Source organism: Eschrichtius robustus, chromosome 15 (genome assembly GCF_028021215.1).
Source record: "Eschrichtius robustus isolate mEscRob2 chromosome 15, mEscRob2.pri, whole genome shotgun sequence".
NCBI lineage: Eukaryota > Metazoa > Chordata > Mammalia > Artiodactyla > Eschrichtiidae > Eschrichtius > Eschrichtius robustus.
In genome coordinates, this window is record NC_090838.1 from 7576476 (window position 1) to 7598604 (window position 22129).

At 39.4% G+C, this 22129-nt stretch overlaps 1 protein-coding gene across 1 annotated transcript in view; it reads right to left on the reverse strand.

Moving 5' to 3' along the window:
- NOL10 (nucleolar protein 10) overlaps positions 1-22129 on the reverse strand; it is an 86477-nt gene that overhangs the window by 20688 nt on the left and 43660 nt on the right. The window contains exons 14-17 of the mRNA XM_068565005.1: positions 9599-9725; positions 5931-6010; positions 5633-5731; positions 4489-4578 (exon numbers count right to left, since the gene is read on the reverse strand). Coding sequence (XP_068421106.1) covers positions 4489-4578; positions 5633-5731; positions 5931-6010; positions 9599-9725 — 396 coding nt within the window. The remainder of the gene's footprint in view (positions 1-4488; positions 4579-5632; positions 5732-5930; positions 6011-9598; positions 9726-22129) is intronic.

Genomic DNA, 22129 nt, shown 5'->3' on the forward strand with positions numbered 1-22129 from the left:
TTTTCACAGCTGTCTTAAAAAAAAAAAAAAAAGTAGGATGAGATGTAGTTAGTGATGTGCTGTAGTAGTTCACGAGCGTCTGGCTAGCGAGCTGCCCTACAAATACACATGTGCATATGCCAAACACTTGCCACTGGAATTTAGGAAACATCTTAAAGTATTGTTTATACCACAGCCCTGCCTCAAAGAAGTGTATTATGTGTAGATCTGAGTAGGATGCTTATTATCAATATTTTGTCCCAACACAGTGACATATACGAGAAATACTTAACATTTAAAACAGATTAATTCTTTCAATGCTATGGTATCTATGAAATTAAGGTGATGCAGACTTCTGAGTAAAGATGGTGGTTCGAACATGAGCATCTTCTAACCTCTGCTAAAACCCCACTAAAACAACAGAAAAGGGGCTTTAAAAAGACACAGACCCTTAACGCTGAGAAGGACAGGAAAGGAAACAGGAGCAACGAGGCTGCAGGAGCAAGAAAGGAAGGTCTAGCCCCCGCGGTCTCCAGCTGAAGGAAGGCTTCTCTGCAGGGGAGGGCGTGGCCAGCCGGGCCCACAGCACGGGGAGGCAAGGGGAGCACCTGGCACCAGGGGGTGCAGGCGAGGGGCTGAGGTGCCACCCACCCCGCCGCCCCAAGCCCTCCTGATGGGAGTTCTCAGTCCTCGGAATGTTGGCAGCCAGGCCACCACCCTCCAGTCAGGAGACTCGGAGCAGCTGAGGGAAAGGCTGAAGACCCTGCCATTTGGCGCTTCCCCAAATAAACAGCTTGGCCAGGTCAGCACACAGGACTGAGGAGCCCTGTCTCCACCTCAGAGCCTCCCCTCAGCTTTTCAAATCTTTCACTCTTAAATTTGAACAAGTGACCATGAATCACAGCAGGGAAAGACTACTTAAAAATTTTTTTTAAGAAAATTTCCAAGTGCTGAAGAACCTAAGTTCCTGGATTGAAAGAATAAAGCTGAAAGAACAAATGAATTGATTCTTAATTAGAATTAATACCACCAAATTAATTAATACCAAATTTCTAATACTAAATACCACCAATTAACACTACCAAATTTCTAAGTTTGGATAAGGTCCAGATAATGTTTCTTGACATTATTATGCGGTGGGTCACTTGCCATTGCAGATGCAACATCAACTGAAAGGTAAACATCTTATTAGACTTTAATTATGTTATCAGTGGTAGCGATATCTGGAAACGTATTTCACCGTTGGCCTCCATGAAATTTCAGCTGGAGCCAAAGCAGAACATAACCGCACCACACTGACTTTCACATCAGAAGTCACCAGAGCTATTAAAGCTCCTGAGGGCTTAAGGAGCTGAATTCAAAGACCAGACAAGACTAATGAACTGCTGATGGATTTCACAATTCTTTCAAGTATTCTTTACAATTATAATGAAGGAGTCTTTCCTTAATTCAGGAACCGTTTTTAAGGTCTTTTTTGGGGGGGCGGGGGTGGGGGAACCACACCACGCGGCCTGTGGGATCTTAGTTCCCCGACCAGGGGTCGAACCCAGGCCCTGGCAGTGAAAGCGCCAAGTCCTAACCACTGGACGCCAGGGAATTCCCCAGGTCATTTAATTAGATAAAACTGTTAAACAACGAATCACACAAACTGTCTAATAACAGTCTCAGATTTTTAGATGACTATATTTAAGTGTTTCTGGAAAGAAACTGAGCTCTGATAACGGAGCCTGACTTGGGTCAGCAAGCCACTAAGAGCAGACGAGGAGCATGTTTTACAAACACCACCTTCTAGCGGGATTCTATAGTTCACACAGCTACAAACACCGTGCTTCCAGCTTCCAACAGCTGAAGGGGAACTGTTTGATGGAAGAAGATAAGAATTTCCAAGGTTCTTCCTCCTTGCACCTGCAGTAGAAATAGCACACAGTCTGATGATTCTTTATAGGATAACCCTATAAATGTTTTGACTAAAACTGTTTTAAAGGCACAGACAACCATGATTTTCCCATTGACTCTACAGATCACTTTGCATGTTCTCAGCTCCCAGGCTCGTTGTTACCACCCTGCACTAACGTGCACAGCAAGGGCCGCCTGTGTTCTACATCTCTTCCAGCCGTCCCTACCTCAACAAAAGTCTGTGAAGCAGAGGGGGGATGGTGAGAAAAGGACGCTTCCCCCACATCTCCACAATCATAAGGCCTTTAAAAAGGCTCCGGAACTGTGTATACCGTGCTGCACAAAGTATCAAAATTAAATTTTAAGTGTCCTACTCTCTATAACATTAAATGTAATAAAGACTCATAAGCATAAAACATAGAAAAGAATACATCTGCAGCCTAAATTAGCTCCACTCCCTCCTTACTGAAACTTCAGGGCATGTAAATCCAAAGATCACTTCCATTAAGCTTGCAGAATGACATATAAAGCTGAAAGGTTACCTCCCTAACCATCCTCAGGCTGGGCTAACAAGACAATCAATGTGGGGACTTCCCTGGTGGCGCAGTGGTTAAGAATCTGCCTGCCAATACAGGGGACATGGGTTCAATCCCTGGTCCGGGAAGATCCCACATGCCGTGGAGCAACTAAGCCCACACGCCACAACTACTGAGCCTGCGCTCTAGAGCCCACGAGCCACAACTACTGAGCTTGTGTGCCGCAACTACCGAAGCCCGCGCGCCTAGAGCCCGTGCTCTGCAACAAGAGAAGCCACCGCAATGAGAAGCCCACACGCTGCAACGAAGAGTAGCCCCCGCTCACCGCAACTAGAGAAAGCCCGCACGCAGCAACGAGGATCCAACACAGCCAAAAATATAAATAAATAAATTTATTAAAGAAAGAAAGAAAGAAAGGAAGAAAATAAATCAATGTGAATACTCTGAGGAGAAAGTCAAGGTAGCAGGAAGCACTTACATTTTAAACATTTTAAGATATACATATATACTTAATACACTGATGTAAATTAGGAAGGTGCACAGCCATAGCATATAGATGTAAAAATTCATATAATAACAAGTTTAAGTCATTGCTTCAACATTGGTATACTATTCATGTAATGAAAATAGAAACGTAAAAGCCATCTACGTATTTACTTGTGTGTGGGGGGGGTGGGATGAACTGGGAGATTGGGATCAATGCATATACACTAATATGTATAAAATAGATAACTAATGAGAACCTGCTGTATAGCACAGGGAACTCCACTTCGATGTACAGCAGAAACTAACACGACACTGTAAAACAACTATACCCCAATAAAAAATAAATTAAAAAGAATTGAAAAAAAAAGGGAAAAAACAGCATATTAAAAGAAGCTAACAGACCAGGATAAGAGGATGCAGAAAGGATGAGGAGGCCAAGGACGACAGAGGGAACAGTGAGAGTGAACCCATTTAGAAATCATAGCGCCAAGAACGCCCCTCGCTGGTCCTACTCTTGCATCTTATAGAAGAACAAGCTATGACCCAGTGAAGCTGAGGGTCACCCATGATGACACAACTAGTTAGCAAGGGGGCCAGACACAAGACCCTTTAGTTGCAGTCCCCTGACGTCACTGAAGAGAGTGGTACAAAAATAAACACATGAAGAGCTCACTTATCTCCCGTTCACTCACCTGGCTAAAAACTAGAGAGAGAACCGAGAAAGAATAAACAAGCAAACAATCCCCTCCTGAGAGCTCAACACAGCCGGCCCAGATACGAGGTTCGGCCATCTATCTACTCAGGCAGGTCCTGCAGGCTTGCAGGAGAGATCGGATGTTTACACCTCATTCCAGAGGACAGCCCAGCTTGGTCATCTGCCTGCCTGATCTAAACAGGTGAGAAAACAGCACTGGGGAGGAACGAGGAAGCCTTCGCATATCCGGGAAAATTAGAAAAACCTCCTCCTGTCTTGACAACATCAGCTAAATGAAGCATTGACCCTTACTTAGTTCATGACCGATCTTTCTCTCTTTTACATTAGGAACGGAATGTGGAGAGCAGTATTCATAGGAGTGCACAGTCCCAATGATGCCAAGTCTAAATGAAAACTGGTTACTTGTGAAGTTATAAACAAACCTGGTTAGTACAGAGAAAAACAATAAGCAAACTCAATATTTAACAATAAAAGGATTATTTAAAATACATGCACAAGATAAAATATGCAGCTCTCAAAAATATTTATGAAAGAATTTTTAATAAAAATGGGAAGCTATGTGTGTTATTTTATAGAACCAGGATAAATATTTTATATATACAATAGTATCCTGCTATTATAGTTTATAATTTTAAGAGAAATAAGACAGGAAGGAAATTCACTAAAATATTAATGATGCCTTTGTCTGGATAGAATTATATGGGTGACTTTCTTCTTTATATTCTATTTGACAAACTTCCCATATTGAGCACATACTATCTTAAAAGCAGGGAAAATAGAAAACTAAATGCATTTTTAAAGTAAAAAGATACAAGTTACTGTCAAGAAAATGGAGAGACTATTTATCAATATTTTCTCTGCCTTATAAAATCTTACCTTAACCTTCTTTTTCCATGTAGATTTTTGCTTTTCCTCCTCTTCCTCAATTAATTTAAGTGCCAGCTCTTTGTTAACTTTTGGCAATTTCTAGTAGAGGTGAAAAAAAAAAAGCTGTACTGAAATACCTACAATTTAGCTTTAAAGGTTAAAGCGAAGAGCAGGGACAGAGGACTCCGTGTCCTAGCCTGACCTGGCCAATATACACACACACTCACTGCTTTTAAAAACTTAACAAATAATCTGGAAAAAGGAAAGATCTGTCACTAGTCTTTTGCACTGAAAGTGTGTGCATGTGCTTTAAACAATGTCCAGCTGGAAATGATTGTATCACTTGGTGGCTGATCTCAGTCGGGACGGGAAGGCAGAAGGAGATGGGGTTTGCGCTTCCCCTCTGCTTGCCGCTGGCGTGACATCACCTGCCAACACTTCTCTGTCCTGGCAACAACAGGTGGCTCCAGCAGAGCGGGGAGGCCACTCTGTGGTTCTCCCCCGCTCCCGGGAACAGCCTCACCCTACCCTCGAGGACCCCACGGCCAGCTGTTAGCCCTCCACGGAGGTCTGAGTCCCGGCTCTCAGACCTGCCTCTCTCCTGCCGCCCAGCTCTGGAGTGTCAGCTGCTCCCTGAAGCCACGGCCTCTCTTATCAATACCTCAGTATTTCTGCCTTTTCAGTTCTCTAATACCTGGGTAACAATTCTTTACATTAAATTCCCTCTGTTAATAGAACTAGTGTGGCCTGATTCCTGTCTGGGCCCTGGCATAGTCTAATGACCATTTCCCATGATCCAAGCAGCTAGCCTAAGACACTCCCAAATGTCAGGAAGAAATGGGGATTAGCAAAGCGCCATCGCTCCAAAATCTAAATCCCTGTTTGAAAACAGCATCATATCTTCCTGGTAGGACGGACACTATCAGCTCACCTGGCATGATCTTCCACACTACCATTACCATAGAGTCTATAATGATAAAACTGTAAAGAGTGTCCACCCTCACAACAAATAAAATATACCAAAAATACCAGTAAAAGATGTAAACTAAGGATGGAAAAACTAAGAAATGGATGGCAGGTTTCTTTGAGTAATAAATAAAATAAAAGTGAAGTACCCTTCCCTAGTACATTCAATGATGACTACAATATTTACCTTTAATTGGACTCTCTGTGCTCGTGTTTCTTCTATCTTCTGTCGGATCTTATCTTTCCTATATTCTTCAAAAGCAAATGGATTTACCATCAATTTCACCTTTTCAAAGTGGAAAAAAATTAAAAATAAGAGAATTGTATTTAGCAGCATGTCTCATATACAGCATGACTATCATGCCAAAGAACAGACAGATTGCTTACAAATCTTAAGTATGTTTTATAAAAATGCAAGTAAGTAGAGAAGAAATGGCTACAGAGCGCTCATCAGTCACCTAAAATAACTGTAGTTTTGTAGTTACCTTGTGGTAGAGTCTTATATCCATGAAAAATCCATGCATATATGCCCGGAGAAAAGGTGATCCAATAAGATGGGTGAGCCCTGGGGAAAGTTAATCAGAAGAGGGCAGATTTTTATGAAATCTTGATTAAAATTCAACGATTTTTCATGACAATTTGATTATAAGTTCACTTCTGAGTAAAAATTTAAGGATCAGAATTACTGATCTTCTTCAATAATTGCAAAGAAAATTTTACTCTGCTTCAGCAATATCATCCTTACTTATTTTTAATGCAATACTAAGCATAAAAATGATGGCAAGGTCTTTATGAACTATGACAGATAAGTAAAGAAGGGTTCCCTATACAAGTGGTTCTCAGATTTTTGGATTCCATGAGCTAGTTTAACTTTAAAAATAATACTGAGGGCACTTCCCTGGCGGTCCACTGGTTAAGACTCCACGCTTCCACTGCAGGGGCACAGGTTCGATCCCTGATCGGGGAACTAAGATCCCGCATGCCGTGCAGCGCGGCCAAAAAAAAAAAAGCCCAAACAAACAAAAAATGCTGAGATCAACACTAGGTTGTCAACTTTCAGACTGCCAAGTAGGAACAGTGCCAGGGTTGGGGGGAGACCACTGGTATGGCCCATAATTTCCAAAAACAAAGGACACTGTCACAACAATAATGTAGAAAGGGCATGTTTTTCCCCCAAAAGAACTGCTTTTGGCCAATTTATACCAACATATATATTATATACAGACATACTTCATCATGGATGAATTAAAAGTTCAATGCCAATCAGTGTTTGGAAGCTTTGAACAGTATCTTTCACAGGGTTTCCTAGATTTAGATTTCATTTACAATTAGTGGTGCTGGTGGTCAGAAAAGGATGCTCTGCCTATGTCACAGAAATTATTTATTAATTGCAAATATTTACACAGAGAAAGGTTATGAGAATATTTATCTTCAGAATAAGACCACCTATGATATACTCACATAAATGGCAGCTTTAGTTGGTATAATACTAAGTGACTATGTTTCCAAGGAAAACATTACCCTGATTTCCAAATTTTAGAAATTAACATCCCTCCAGACCTAAAAATCACTTACTCGGCAAAATCACATAGATGTACAAAACAGTATACATTACAGAACAACATCAAAAGGCAAAATTAAATTTAGGATAATCTCATAAAGTAATAAGACTTGGTCAGAAAAATACTTTCCTAGAATTCATTAGGTTAATAAAACCACAGGGTTTGGATTTGCACAGTAGAAACTTAAAAGGTGGTAGGGGGCTTCGGGGGGAGGGAGGGCTGAACCTTAATGAAATGTCCAATGCATAACAATCTGCATTTAGGTACCTGCACATGTGGGTTCGTAATTTTTTGTTTCCTCTATTAGGTATATAAAATTTATATTTACGGCCCAGCATTATTCCCATTCCAGGAGAAAGCTTTTCATGTTAAAACAATTCTACACAGAGAATCTGGCAGGAGCAGCGGCTTTTCCCATCGTTAGCTCCACAGAACACTAGTCCCAAGAGATCTTTGAGGAAGAAGAGGTTCTACGATCAAGTTAAGTTTGGGAACTGTTTCATATTTTCCTCCCCCTCCTGGATATTTACAGTGTATGACGGCATTAAAGGCTCAAAGAAGTCCATGAGTAGAGAAACTGATTTATCTTGGCTTAACCTAACATTTCTCAAACTTATTTGCCACAAATCTCTTAAAATGATAGGTAACATTTATGTATTATGTTTCGAAACTGTGCTGAGTACTTTGCAAGCATTATCTGATTCATTCTCCAAGCAACCCTACGGGTAGGCACCATTACTACTGCCATTTTATAGATGAGGAAACCAAGGCACAATGAGGTTAAGTAAATTGGCCAAGTCACAGAGCTGTTACGTGGTAGAGGTGGGATGTGAGCCCATGTCAGCCCATCTCTAATGCCCATGATATCAGCCACAATGCCACCCACCCAGCACTGCATACACAGTGGCCCATGAAACACGTTTTGGGAAACACCATGGTATAGGACCTGCTAAAGGCTGTAACTGGGAAATGTCAGAACTTGCAAGTATTCAATGCTATAATCTTAAGAAATAAGGGAAGTTAGTTACATGGCCTTATTTTTACTTTAACATAAATTATTTTAAAGGTTTTATATATGATGGTAAAATCTGTTGAAAAATTATAACCAATGGCTCATTTAATATTAAAAGATATTACTAATTTACATGAAGATGATTTCTAGTATAACTTATTTTGTTGACTATTATATCTATTTCCACAGTATTAAAAATAGGCAGTATGAATGCATTTTAACAAAACGTATCTAAACCTTTATCACTGCCTTCCTCACCCAAAATAAACACAGTGAAGAGACTGAAAAAACATCCAAAATATACTAAACACAGTAGTTTTTAAAAATCCACAAAATAGCAATGACTTTTTAGTCTCCAATTTAAGAAGGTAGGTGAGTATGACATAAGCATACTGTAAAAATTACATTGGAGATATTTAAGGAGGCACTTCAGTAGGAAGACTCAGTTCACCCTATTTCATCCGTAAGTCATATTTTTAAAAGGCTAAATACAACTCTTTTCTTTTTAAACACATTAAAATTTAAAGAATTATTTTGGTGGTAGCTAGTAGAAAATAATTCTGCCTGGATTAACTGTGCTAAAAGATATAGTTTCAAAAGAGAGTTTAAGAATCTCTCTTCTAATCTATTTGTTATACTATTCTATCTTCTTTTAGCATTTAACTGCTATAGTACATCTATTTGTTCTAAAGACAACTAAGCTGCCTAGGCTTGTGGAGAATGGATCCTCTAAGTTTTCCCATTCTCAGTAATTTGCTATGTAGCCTTTTCCCAACAATAGAACAAGATTAGCAAAACCTACTCTTGTTATCCTACAAACCAGTACTAGTCAACTAAGATAAACATGTTCTTCAGAGGGGTCAGTATGGCTGAGGTTAAGAGCATGGACTCTAAGTTTAAACTCTAACCCTCACATTTACCAACCACTGAAGCCTTTGGTTGCTTTAATCTTTCTGGGGAAAAAAAAAATCTTTCTGTGCCTCAGTTTCTTTACCTATAAAATGAAATCATAATAGTATCCACTCCATAGCTGTGAAGATTAAATGAGTTGTATATAAAACATTCAGAATACCGCCTGGCACATGTAAGCCCTATTTTAAATGTTGGCCATTATTAAGAAGCATTTCTTGGTTTGTATTCTTTAAACCTAAGTGACTGTTAAGGTTCTACATATTTGAGGATTCAATCTATGGGTTCTAAGTTTTGGATTAGGTCTTTTAATAAGCAAACCTACAGGGGGACAAAAATCGTTTCCGTGCAGTCTCTGAGATTTCTCAAAATCTTAATTATATTCAAATAGTACTTGAAAGTCACTGCTCCCTTGACTGATATTTTTCCTATACATAGGTGGTAGGTTAAAAAAATTATTCCTCATTTAAGATACAAAAAAGCTTCAGTAGGTTGAATTTATCTGAATCTTTTTCTAAGCAGAGATTATATATACTAAGTTTAATGTCTGATTTGTCAGAAAGAGATTTGGAAAATCAGATAAATGTGACTCCATCACTTCTAATGTTCAAAACTCAAAACAAAAACAAGTAGAAATAATCTTATAAACATTTCATCATAATTTTTTTACCTAAATTTTCAAGGTCTTTCTTGGTGACAAATTTGTAATCATCATAAACTGTGCTTTCTGGATTCTCTTCCAATTCCTCTGTCAAGTTGTCTAAGAAGGAACACCACCTGGGAGCAGGACCCAAAACCTGCCGGCGTTGATTAGAAGGTTAGCAAATGTGCGTTCTAATCATGTCAACTAAGAGTTGTTTTACAACCAGATTTCATATTATATTTATATAATTTAAAAATCCTTGATTCTATCATAAGTACTGAGAAACAACTGCAATATGCATAATCAAGTCTATAACGGAAGAGAAAAAAACAAAGTAGGGAGAACTTAGACCTATAAGGGAAAAATCTCAGTCTGGGACACAACAATATTAATGAATATCCTTACGTGAGAACTATGAAAATAGAAATAATAATTCAGGTAGTAATAATAACATCCATCTATAATTCTATTATCTCTTTCATTCAAAACAGTACTAGAATCTACAAAAGCATACTTGGCATACCAGACTTTTTGTTTGCCACTCATGACAAAAGTCCAAAATGTGAATTATCCTTTTTAAAGGTTTTCAACGAATTACTTGATAATTACATTCTATCTTGTATGGTCCACTTCATTTAATTGATTAAAAATTAAAATTCTGTATACAGAATTCTTTAGATTTAACCTAAAATGGGCTGCCAGGATCCACAATCAGTCCCAATAAAAGGCTGAGGAACAAAGGATTGAACAGAATTTATAACCAAGTAATAAAATATGAATACTTCAATTTGTAACCCAATTACTTCCATAAAATACCGTGACTGCTTCTTACTCTTTTGCCCCTGGTACAAATCTTTCCCAGCAGACGTCTCACGCACTGAGGGCAACGCTTATCCCAAAGGAAATAACACTCAGCGGGAGAGCCAAGCTACCGAAACCCTCCCTCGTGGTGGAGGCTTTCAGAAGAGAGAACTCTGGGCTCTTACAAAATGAAACTTCCAATGACTTCTTGCCTGTGTATTTTGACAGTAATCAATCATACAGAGGAAAAAAAACAAAACTCATAATGGAAATTATTAAATCTAGCTTAAACTTTTTGGAGAAGGGAAGGTAGGAGGAAGAGAGTTATAACAAAGGAAGACAGCCCCCAATACCCTCTTCAACCATTAAAAAAAAAAAAAAAAGTAAATGTAAGATATAGCCATACTAATTAATTATATTATTTTGCCTGATTAGAGAGGGTGATCCCACCACTCCTGCCAAAGGCTATGGGGCTCATGAACATGAAAAACAACTCTTAATGAGCATTAAAAAGTCCCATGGAGTATTTTCTTACTTGCATAATCTGTACAATTTTTAAAAACAGAGGTAAAGGTCTTGATACGCTAAGTGGTTTGACTAACCATAAAAGACAAACCTTCAAGAAATGAAAGGTATTTTTTAAAAAAATTCAATGTAGACCATTTTAAAGAAACTGCTGTGGTTTTAAGCAATTTTAGGACAGTAGCTTGAAGTCAACAAATATTGATATTAATTGCTACTATATATAAAGCACTGTGCTAAACCAAAGTCCCCGACTATGCTCTTATTCCCCAAGGAGTTAGAAACCTAACTGCAGCAGATGGTTTGTGCATGCACACACACATGCACATGAGCACACACTCAGCCGTTTAAAGCAATGAACTGAGATTGTGCTGAATCCACGTGGAAGACGGGCAAGGGCTAGATGAAACAGGCCGGGTTGGGACACTCAGTAAGTATATTTGAAAGGACTTCCGGTTAGAATGAACACGTGAGCAAGCTAGGAAAACCACGGGGCACCTTCTGAGGGTGAGAGTTTAGGCACCTGCAACTACAGGGTATCTGCTTCCCATCAGTCACAAATATGCAAAAGCAAAGCTCGACCATGTACTGGTGTACAACCTAGGACAGCAATCGTCTCCTCTTTTAGAGAGGAAGAAAGTACACTAACTCTTAGCACTTTTCTAGAATATAAGATCCTCAAGAAATTGTTCTCATGGGAGGGTTTAAACTTCATCTGTTTTAAGTGCTTAATTTCCAGTACCTAGAACACTGCCTGCCAAGTAGTAGGTGTTCAGTTAAGTGTTTCATAAATAAATCTAGTCACACATAAAACATGTATGAATGCATTCATGAATTCCACTCCACAAGGCATGAAGACTTAAAGGGTCTAGTTTGGCAAAAGTATTTTTTAAATTGTCTAGTTGTCCTTACTCAGATAAAAACATTCAAATACCTCACCATAAAACTACTGGATATGAGAACACTTTTTAGTGAAAGTCAGATTTATTTTGCCTCCTATGCGAGGGGGCGCTGGTACCAAAGGACCTCATAATAAAGTAGTTTCAGTCATAAACATGGGCTTCAAAGACAATGAAAAGATTACACTGTGTTTACTGACTTTTCTTGGGGGATGAGGGGTAGGAATATTAAAATATCAGACCAGATCTGAACTTACTTTCACATGGTCCTTTTTTATAATGTTCCAGAACACTCTTTTTGATAGTTATCTGGATTCTAATGAAACTGTTTCAAATTGCCTCTCCAGGGACAGCTCTGGTTATGGAAAATAATCTCTGCAATCAAATTCATGGCCATTAAATTTTACAGGAGGAAATATTTCCATCAAAAACAAAACGAAGTCTAATGGGTTGACTATTAATCACCTTTCCCTACTTCCTACTCAGAGAAAAAAACATCAGAATAACCATAACAAAGTTCAAATTACTGATTTAACTGGTATTCACTGAAGGTTTTATCCACATTAGAGCTTTCCTCAAAGGTCTACCACTAAGTTGCAAAAACAGTGGTTGGCTTAACTAATAAGGAGGGCTTAAGCACGTGCACGGCTCTGATGTACCTATAACGACCACAATATTAATTCATGTGTAAAAATTCTCGCTGTCTTTATTCATAAAATACGTTAATCCTTCAACTAATACGTAAAAATATATTAATTTATTCTTAAATTTCAGGCTTTACAACTTGAAGAAAACATCTTTTTTAACAACTGGTGTACTATTACTACTACGTCAAAAGTTTCTAGGTTTTCCGTAGTGTCATTATATTGCTATATTCTATACTGCAGTCAAAACTGATTACTGCTTGATTATCTACATTTTTATGCACCAGAAGAGTTTTGTTTCAGAAACTTGGTGAAGACTGTTCTATTTTAAACTTCAGTTTATCTGTTAATGACTTTCCACTGTTTATTTATAAGAATTTCCTAAAGTCATAGGTCAGTAAAAGTAGAGAACTGGAAATGGACTCATCAAACCGCTATAAAGGGTTCCGTGGGTCCCTCAGCAACTTTAATGACAATCACATCAATCAATTCAAACAGAAATACTTGGTCCTCCAAAATAGGAAAGAATCTTTATCAGTGTGCTTTGGGAAGGCCTTGACTGAAATGCAGCCGAGTATCTACTTGCTCTAATCCGTTTGGGCAAAAGAACCAATTTTAAGGTACATGAAAATACATGCCACGTGCCCAAGCTCATCCGCCTGTATGATTACAATCTACTTTTAAGATGTTAATTACATATGCTTAATTTAAAACCTCAAAATTCTCATGTATTCTGGTAATGGACAAAAATGACTAAGAGTGGGGAGGAAGGACAATGAATATTAAGATTCTTAGGGAGTTGACAGAAAAGGGCACCCCGTCCCCCATTCTTTTGAAAAACCACTGTGCCACATCCTAAAGCTGGGTTAAGGCAGAAATAAGGATTGAGGATTACTGGATGGATGGTTTTAACAGATCAGGGGTGATTAAAATAACAACAAAGTATTATTAATATCATTAGAGACAAAGAACCAAACTGTACTAATTCAATATAGATGCCATAATTTTTCCCATTTACTTATAATGCTACTTAGTATTTCCTATTTATATGAAAATCACTGATAATATAGCACAGCAATTAAATATGAAATTGTTATCTTGACTTTTTAAAATAAATTTATTTATTTTTTATTTATTTATTTTTGGCTGCATTGGGTCTTTGTTGCTGCTCACAGGTTTTCTCTAGTTGCGATGAGCGGGGGCTGCTCTTCGTTGTGGTGCGCAGGCTTCTCAGCAGTGGCTTCTCTTGTTGCGGAGCACGGGCTCTAGGTGCACGGGCTTCAGTAGTTGTGGCACATGGGCTCAGTACTTGTGGCTCGTGGGCACTACAGTGCAGGCTCAGTAGTTGCGGCACACGGGCTTAGTTGCCCTGAGGGATCTTCCCGGACCAGGGCTCGAACCCATGTCCCCTGCATTGGCAGGCGGATTCTCAACCACTGTGCCACCAGGGAAGTCCCTTCACTTTTAAACTAATGATTTAAAAACAATTTTTAAAACTTTAGTAACTAAGAAAATTCTTAATTACTCCATTTGGTAGTACTGTATCAACATACAATAAATAACTTTTTTCTTTTTTCACAATAACTTTGAACAAAAATGGGAAACTTTAACTGTATGTAATATATCCAAGTGTTCTAACATGTATCAGTTAAAGTTTCCCCATTAGAATTTTAACCCACATGTAATCTGAAATCTGTTACTCTCACTATAAGGCCACAACTCTTTATCAGAAATTAACGGGGCCAGGGACTTCCCTGGTTGTCCAGTGGTTAAGAATCCACCTTCCAGGGACTTCCCTGGTGGCGCAGTGGTTGAGAATCCGCCTGCCAATGTAGGGGACACGGGTTCGAGCCCTGGTCTGGGAAGATCCCACATGCTGCGGAGCAACTGGGCCCGTGAGCCACAATTACTGAGCCTGCGCGTCTGGGGCCTGTGCTCCGCAACAGAAAAGGCCGCGATGGTGAGGGGCCCGCGCACCACGATGAAGAGCGGCCCCCGCTCGCCACAACTAGAGAAAGCCCTAGCACAGAAACGAAGACCCAACACAGCCATAAATAAATAAGTAAAATTTAAAAAACAAACAAACAAAAAAAAAGTTAAAAAAAAAAAAAAAAAGAATCCACCTTCCCGTGCAGGGGATGCGGTTTGATCCCTGGTCGGGGAACTAAGATCCCACATGCTGCGGGGCAACTAAGCCTAAGCACCGCAACTACTGAGCCCGCACGTGCTGGAACCCGGCACTCCACAACTAGAGAGAAGCCCATGCGCTGCAACGAAAGATCCCGCACGCCACAATGAAGAGCCCATGGTGCCGCAACTAAGACCCAACGAAGCCAAATAAATAAATAAATATTAAAAAAAAAAAAAAAGAAGAAGAAACTACTGGGGCCAAAAAGCATTTGAAACCTTAGAATCTTCTGCATTTTCAAAAGGTGACACAGTATGTATACTGCTTTTATGTAAACTCTTCAGTGGGCTCTGGGTCAGTGAGCCATAAGCAAACACATGAACAGTTCTCTGCGGCAAAATCTATACATCTTCATACCGGCGATCTGGATAAACAGACTAGAAAGAGCCCCATCATCGCATGTCAGATTTGAGTCCTAATGAAGCGATTCAGGTTTTGCCACTGATCAGTTATAAAAAAAAAAATTCAGGGCTTTTTGGATTTCAGAATTGCACATCACAGATGATGGGGGTATACTATAATGTGACTATCATTAACCACTATTATGATTAATCATAATTTTTCTAAATGTATAGCCTGCATCTCCAGAAGGAGAACGGGATTTTGCCAACTCAGATGACCAACTCTGCAATACATAAACTCAAAGGCAAACTTCCTTTTCAAACTTTCCCTCTATTATTAGTTGAACAGCACCACTAGTACCAGCATGTATTTTCAAATTCTGACAGCTGGGGCTTATTAATAACCAGTCATAAATAAGCCTAAGAGAGGAGAGACAGCTGGGTGAGCCAAGGGAGTGGCCATGAATTTAAGCATGTAACTGCATTTGCAACATAATGAGCTGCCTAATTGCGTATCCAAGTTTACATGTATTTGCGTGAGTAATTATGAGTCATTTAAAGGTACTCTACTTGTAGTGCTTTGTTCTCTCATTCCTAAAAATCAGATCAGCAAAAGAGCAATTTAATTTCAACATTTTAAAATATTTATTTTAAAAAGGAGAAAAATTATTATCTGCCATGATTTCAATTTTTTTTCAATTCACTTTTTGAAAAGCAGTGTAGGCACTGAAATAAAATGATAATAAAATAAGGCCAGGTGAAAAAGAAAAAGATCACCTATGCCATTCTATCTGTATCAGCCGACAAACCAATAGTTAATCTATGCAATGCCCTATGAGTACAAATAAGCATGAGATGGAGCACCTATACTCAAGGGTTAGGGGAGATAGGACACCCCAAGCAAACAATTAAATGGCGCACTAACTGTATACTTTTATCTCCTTTCCCTCCCAAGCCTACTTAAAATGATAGTAAACCAGTATAAAAGGTATTACCTTCAAGGACAAAAAGAACAGAAGAAGAAAATATAGTGGTTAAAGGATTTAACACAGTATAAATGCTGGGTACGGGCTTCCGTGGTGGTGCAGTGGTTAAGAATCCGCCTGCCAATGCAGGGGACACGGGTTCGAGCCCTGGTCCGGGAAGATCCCACATACCGCAGAGCGACTAAGCCCGTGCGCCACAACTACTGAGACTGCACGCTAAAGCCCGTGAGCCACAGCTACTGAGCCCATGTGCCACAACTACTGAAGCCCGCGTGCCTAGAGCCCGTGGCTCTGCAACAAGAGAAGCCACCGCAATGAGTAGCCCCCGCTCGCCACAACTAGAGAAAGCCCGTGCACAGCAATGAAGACCCAACGCAACCAAAAAAAAAAAAAAAAAAAAAAAAATGTTGGGTGCTTCCAGAGGTAAGTATCGAAGAGGAGACTAGATTCTTTCCTTAGAGTCCTTGAGGCCCAGCACTTCCAGGCTCCATGTATCCGGGAAGATGGGCCCAAACAGAGGGGAGATGATGGAGTTGATGAATATCTAAAGTCCCACCACCCCTTAGGAAACCAGAGGATGATTTTTTGGAGAAAGTGAAGGAAAGCTGCTCCACGTGAGTAGATACCTGGCACAGGTGACTTGAGCTGTGGGAGCTGAAATTAGCAAACTAACTGGCAGCCTCCGTATCAGTGTGCGACCCTCAGCTCCTTTCGCAGCTCCCAGAATGCCAGAAGCCAAACACATGTTGCTGTGCTTCCATTCCTGCCAGCCTAAACCCCTAACACTCCTGGTGAGAAACTGGGGGATTCTCTATAGAAAACGTAATATCCCCAAAGACAGACTTCCAGATGTTGATATCTGGGAATCCTCCAATACAGGCACAGACCTCATTTTATTGCACTTCGCACATATTGTGTTCCTTACAAATTGAAGGTGTGTGGCAACCCTGTGTTGTCAGATGGATGACGGTTAGCATTTTTTAGCAATAAAGTATTTTTAAATTAAGATATGTACATAGTTTTTTAGACATAATGCGATTGCACACTTAATAGACTACAGTATAGTGTAAACATAACTTTTATATGCACTGGGAAACCAAAAAATATGTGGCTAACTTTATTGTGACATTTGCTTTATTGTAGTGGTCTGGAGCCAAACCTGTAATTTCTCCAAGGTATGCCTTTGGTCATTAGCTGAAGAGTTAGCATGAAAATTACCAGAAGACAAGACCATGGCATACAAAAAGCTTCCAATCAGCATTTAGTATTTCATTCTTTTCCTTTTTTTTGGCTGTGTGGGGTCTTTGTTGCTGCACACGGGCTTTCTCTAGTTGTGGTGAGCGGGGGCTACTCTTCGTTGCGGTGCACGGGCTTCTCATTGCAGTGGCTTCTCTTGTTGTGGAGCACGGGCTCTAGGTGCACGGGCTTCAGTAGCTGTGGCACATGGGCTCAGGAGTTGCGGCATGCGGGCGCCCTAGGGCACACAGGCTTCAATAGCTGCTGCACACGGGCTCTAGGGCGTGTGGGCTTCAGTAGTTGTGGCTCACGGGCTCTACAGTGCAGGCTCAGTAGTTGTGGCACACAGGCTTAGCTGCTCTGCGGCATGAGGGATCTTCCCAGACCAGGGATCAAACCCGAGTCCCCCGCACTGGCAGGCAGATTCTTAACCACTGCGCCACCAGGGAAGTCCCTAGTGTCTCATTCTTAAATAAGAATAGATTCATTTATTCAACAAAGTTATTGTCAAGCATTTTTCTCTTCACTGTAGATACAGCAGTGAACAAAACAATCAAGAATCTCTACCTTTAAAGAGCTTTCATTCTGGAAAGGGAAACAATAAACAAACAAAGGAAAGACAGTATAGAGTATGACAGACAGTGATAAGAGCTGTGGAGAAAATCACGCAGTGAAGGGTGATGGAGAACACAGGGGAGGGGGAGCAGGGGTGGACAGGGAAGCCCATGTTGAAGTGACAACTGAATACAGACCTAGAGGAGAGAAGAGAGTAAACCATGAGAATATCTGGCATATGCAAAGGTCCTGAGATCAGAACTGCTTGGCATGTTTGGGGATCAGCAAAGAGACCAACCCAGTATGGTCTGAACAGAGGGAGACAGGAGAGGGCTAGATCAGGTAGGGTCTTGCAGGCCACTGCAGGACTTTACCTTTTCCTTGAGTGAGATGGAAGTCACTGGAGGGTTCTGAGCAGAGGTGTGACATGATCTGACATATGTTTACAAGGATCCCTTTAAAAAGGATGGGAGACTTAACTGGTTCCAGGAAAGCTCTGTCATTAGCTGAATTAAGTCAACTAAGCAGAGACTTTGGTGGCCACACAGAGCAAAGCTATCAGATTTTACAGACTTAATCCAGCAGTCACTAAACAAACAAAATGGCAACAACAATGAACTCAGGGTGGGGATCATCTGAGTTCCATAACTCCCAAATTATACTATCTAAAACACCTAGTTTTCAACAAAAAATTACAAGACGTGCAAAGAAAGCACGGCCTGTACACAGGGGATAAAAAGCAGTCAACAGAACCTATCTTTTGAGGAAGCTCATACTTTAGACTTACCAGACAAAGACTTTGAATCAGCTATTATAGATATGCACAAAGAACTAAAGAAACAGACCCGTGTCTAAAGAACTAATGAAATGTATGAGAACACATGTCTCATGAAATAGAGAATATCAATAAGGAGAGGGAAATTATAGAAAAGAACTAAATAAAAGTCTTGGAGTTGAATAATACAATGATTGAAATAAATTCACTAGAGGGGCTCAACAGATATAAATCAGCAGAAGAAAGAATCAGCCAATTTGAAGACAGGTAAATTGAGATTATCCAGTTTGAGAAACAGAAAGAAAACTGAACAGAGCCTCAGACACCTGTGGGACGTCAAACAGACCAACATACACATAATGGGAGTCCCAGAAGAAAAGAGACAAAGGGGCAGAAAGAGTATCTGAAGAAATAATGGCCAAAAACTTCTCAAATTTGGTAAAAACTATTAAACGGCACATCCAAGAAGCTCAACTCCAAGTAGGACAAATTCAAAGAGATCCACACCTAGACACATCATTGTCAAACTGTGAAAAGACAAATGTATCTGAAAACAGATATTCATACCACTCCTTTCCTTTTTTAAACTTTTAAATTTGAGGTATTGTAATGCCAAGAAAGCTTCTGGGAAACCAAAGTAACAATGTACTGAAAACTAAACACATATATCCACTGGAGATCTACTGACTGTGAGCTTGGCAACATTCAGAACATGCAAGCTTAGTAAACATTCAGAACATGCAAGCTTACATCAAATAGTCCTGCTAAATTGAGGAAAAGGGGAAAGAGAATTACTCTCAAACCACTGCAATTTAACAGAGCAAAAATCTTGTTCAAAACCATGAAATTCCTTCATAAACCAAATCTCTTAAAGTTCTCTTGTAAGTATTCAAAGCTGTATTATACTTAACCTAAGTAAGTCTAATTTGAGTTAGAATGAAAAGCTTTACATTCGTCTGCTTTTCCTGAAAATTACTAACAGTGCATTAAATAGCATGAAAAAGTCCTCAGCTTCCATCTTCCTTCAATTCTCAAGAAAAAAGAAAAAAAAAATCTTAATATGGCCCCTGTCTTTTTCAAAGTCCACTGTTAGTTAAATAGGACAAACATATTTCTTTTAAGGTCTCCCCTTTATTCTTTCCTGAAGAGCCTGGCTCTGCACCTCTGCTGCAAATCACCACCAGATGTTTATCATCATGTCACACTTGAAATCCCATGCAGTTTCCCCAAGTTCACATCCAGAGTTTACCGTTCCAATGACTCCAAGCAGTGTCAAAGTCCTCTACTTCCAGCCTTTTCCTGTCCCAGTTTCCTAACTACACTAAAAATGCTCAACCTTGACAGCTATGTCTGCACATATGCGTACACACAACAGTCCCATGGGTGCTAAAGGCACTAGGCCAATTTTATCATTTGAGAATGTATTTATCTTTTTGATCACACACCTGGTAATGTGCACTCTCCAAGATCTTGTTTTGTCATTTTATTCCTGCCAAGAGTTACACAGATGGTTTCAGTGTGTTATCCTGGTTACCACATCAGCAGTTTCCTGGTTCTATCCTACTTCCTCACAGGCAAAGGAATTTATTAATAATTTTTCGGCATATTCTTACGCTTTCCAATTCTTAAGTCTATGTAAAAACTAAGGGTATCCTAATATTTAAAAATATCTAGGGATGGAAACTTGGCAGAAACAAAGGAAGAGTAAAATGTTTTTAAATGAAGGTTATACACTTCAACAGTGCTACTCTAGAAGGGTCAAAAAATATTTTGCCACCATTTAGCAGTTAATGTTTATCAACAGGGTGCCACACATGGAACTAGGAAATCCTGAAGAATACACTTTAAATTCAAGCAAAAGAAGATTTCCATATATTCCCAAAGAAAGCCAAAGTAGAGCATTATACTGGCAAAACAAGAAGTTGTAAAAGAACCCAATTTGGACTCATAATTGAATAAAATGTAACCAACCATAAAGCACGTAAGTAATTTTCTACAACCCGGGTAGAATGTCTATTTCAGATTTTAAATACATATATTTCCCACTGTGATGATAAACAGGATTCATACACATGACGATATTAATGGCCCTATTAAGATATATGATGTATGTGTGTGCAGGGTTGTGGAAGGGAAGTAGTGTATATATTGTATCTATCTTTTTTTAGTGAAGTCTTAGGATAGATACCAAAAACTTCATGTAAATCTAATCATTTTCAAAAAGAGAAGTGCTTTACAAGGAAAAGCATACACGTAATGAAATCTTTAAACTCAGAATGAAAGGAAAGCTATATAGTTTGGTGGGGGGAGTGATGAAAGGGAAAAGATTACCTGCTGCAGCAGAACCAAACATTGAACTTTGGACTCCATGGCAACCAAGGCAAAAGAGATGCAAAATGAGGTAGAAAGAGATCATTTACTTGATAAAGGAAGCATACTGATATGTCTGGAAAGAGAAACTCTCTTTTGGAACTAAACTCGAGAAGCATTTCATAGATCTCCCTCTAAGGAACTCTAAACACTGAACAATACTTCTTTAAAAGAGGTTTACAAGAGAAACTTTATATGACTGTTAAACATCAAAGAAACACCATTAAACTGCAATTTATGAAGGCCCAAGTAATGTGATCCAAGCAAGCACCTTGATGGCCTAACTTGACTCTAACATAGTTTAGAGCTGCGCTGTCCAATACAGTAGCCACTAGCCACATGTGGCTACTTAAATTAACTAAGATGGAATAAAATTTAAAATTCAGTTCCTTAGGCACACCAAGCACATTTCAAATGCTTAATAATCACACATGGCTAGTGGCTGCCATGTTGGACAGAGCAGATCTTAGAGCATTTCCATCAGAGAAGTTCTACTAAACAGCACTGGTTTAGAGAACGGAAAGAAATGAGTGGTGAATATCCATTAATAGGAAACTAGACAAATAAATTATGACATATCTATATAATGAAATACTGTACAACTATTAAAAAGAATGGGTTTGCTTTATATTTATCTGATCTGATAAGAATAACATATCATTAAGTGACAAAAAGCCCTTTCGAAATTGTATGCATCACGAGATCCCAATTCTGCTAAAATGCACATGCTAGTGTTTGGGGGGTTTGGGGGGAGGCATGGAGGGAGAGAGTTTGGTGGGGGGGCATGGAGGGAGAGAGAACTGACTTGACTCTGCAAAGAGTATGCACCGTCTTGTTAAGACTGGTAGTGGGAGGGGCGGTTATGAAGGACTTTTTCTTCCTTGGTTACATATTTTTACAATGTTTGATTTTTTTTTAAAAAAATAGAGCATTTTTCCTAAAGTAATAAACAACATCTCCAAAGGGACAGATGCACAGACACAGACAGAGTTACCGAATGATTAACAAGCCCCCCTACAACATCAAACTGTAACATCAATTGTTTCAGAGCCTATAATTCAGGATTGAGACCCTCAGTGAACATCTGGATTGGTATTTGTGATATTGACTGAGAAGAGACCTTTAAGAAAGACAAAAGATCCTTTTTCTCTCCAGAAAATTCAAGAACTTAACTCACTCACAACTTTTGATCCTTTCCATAGAGATAAACCAAAAAACCAAAAGATCAAAACTCCCTCCCA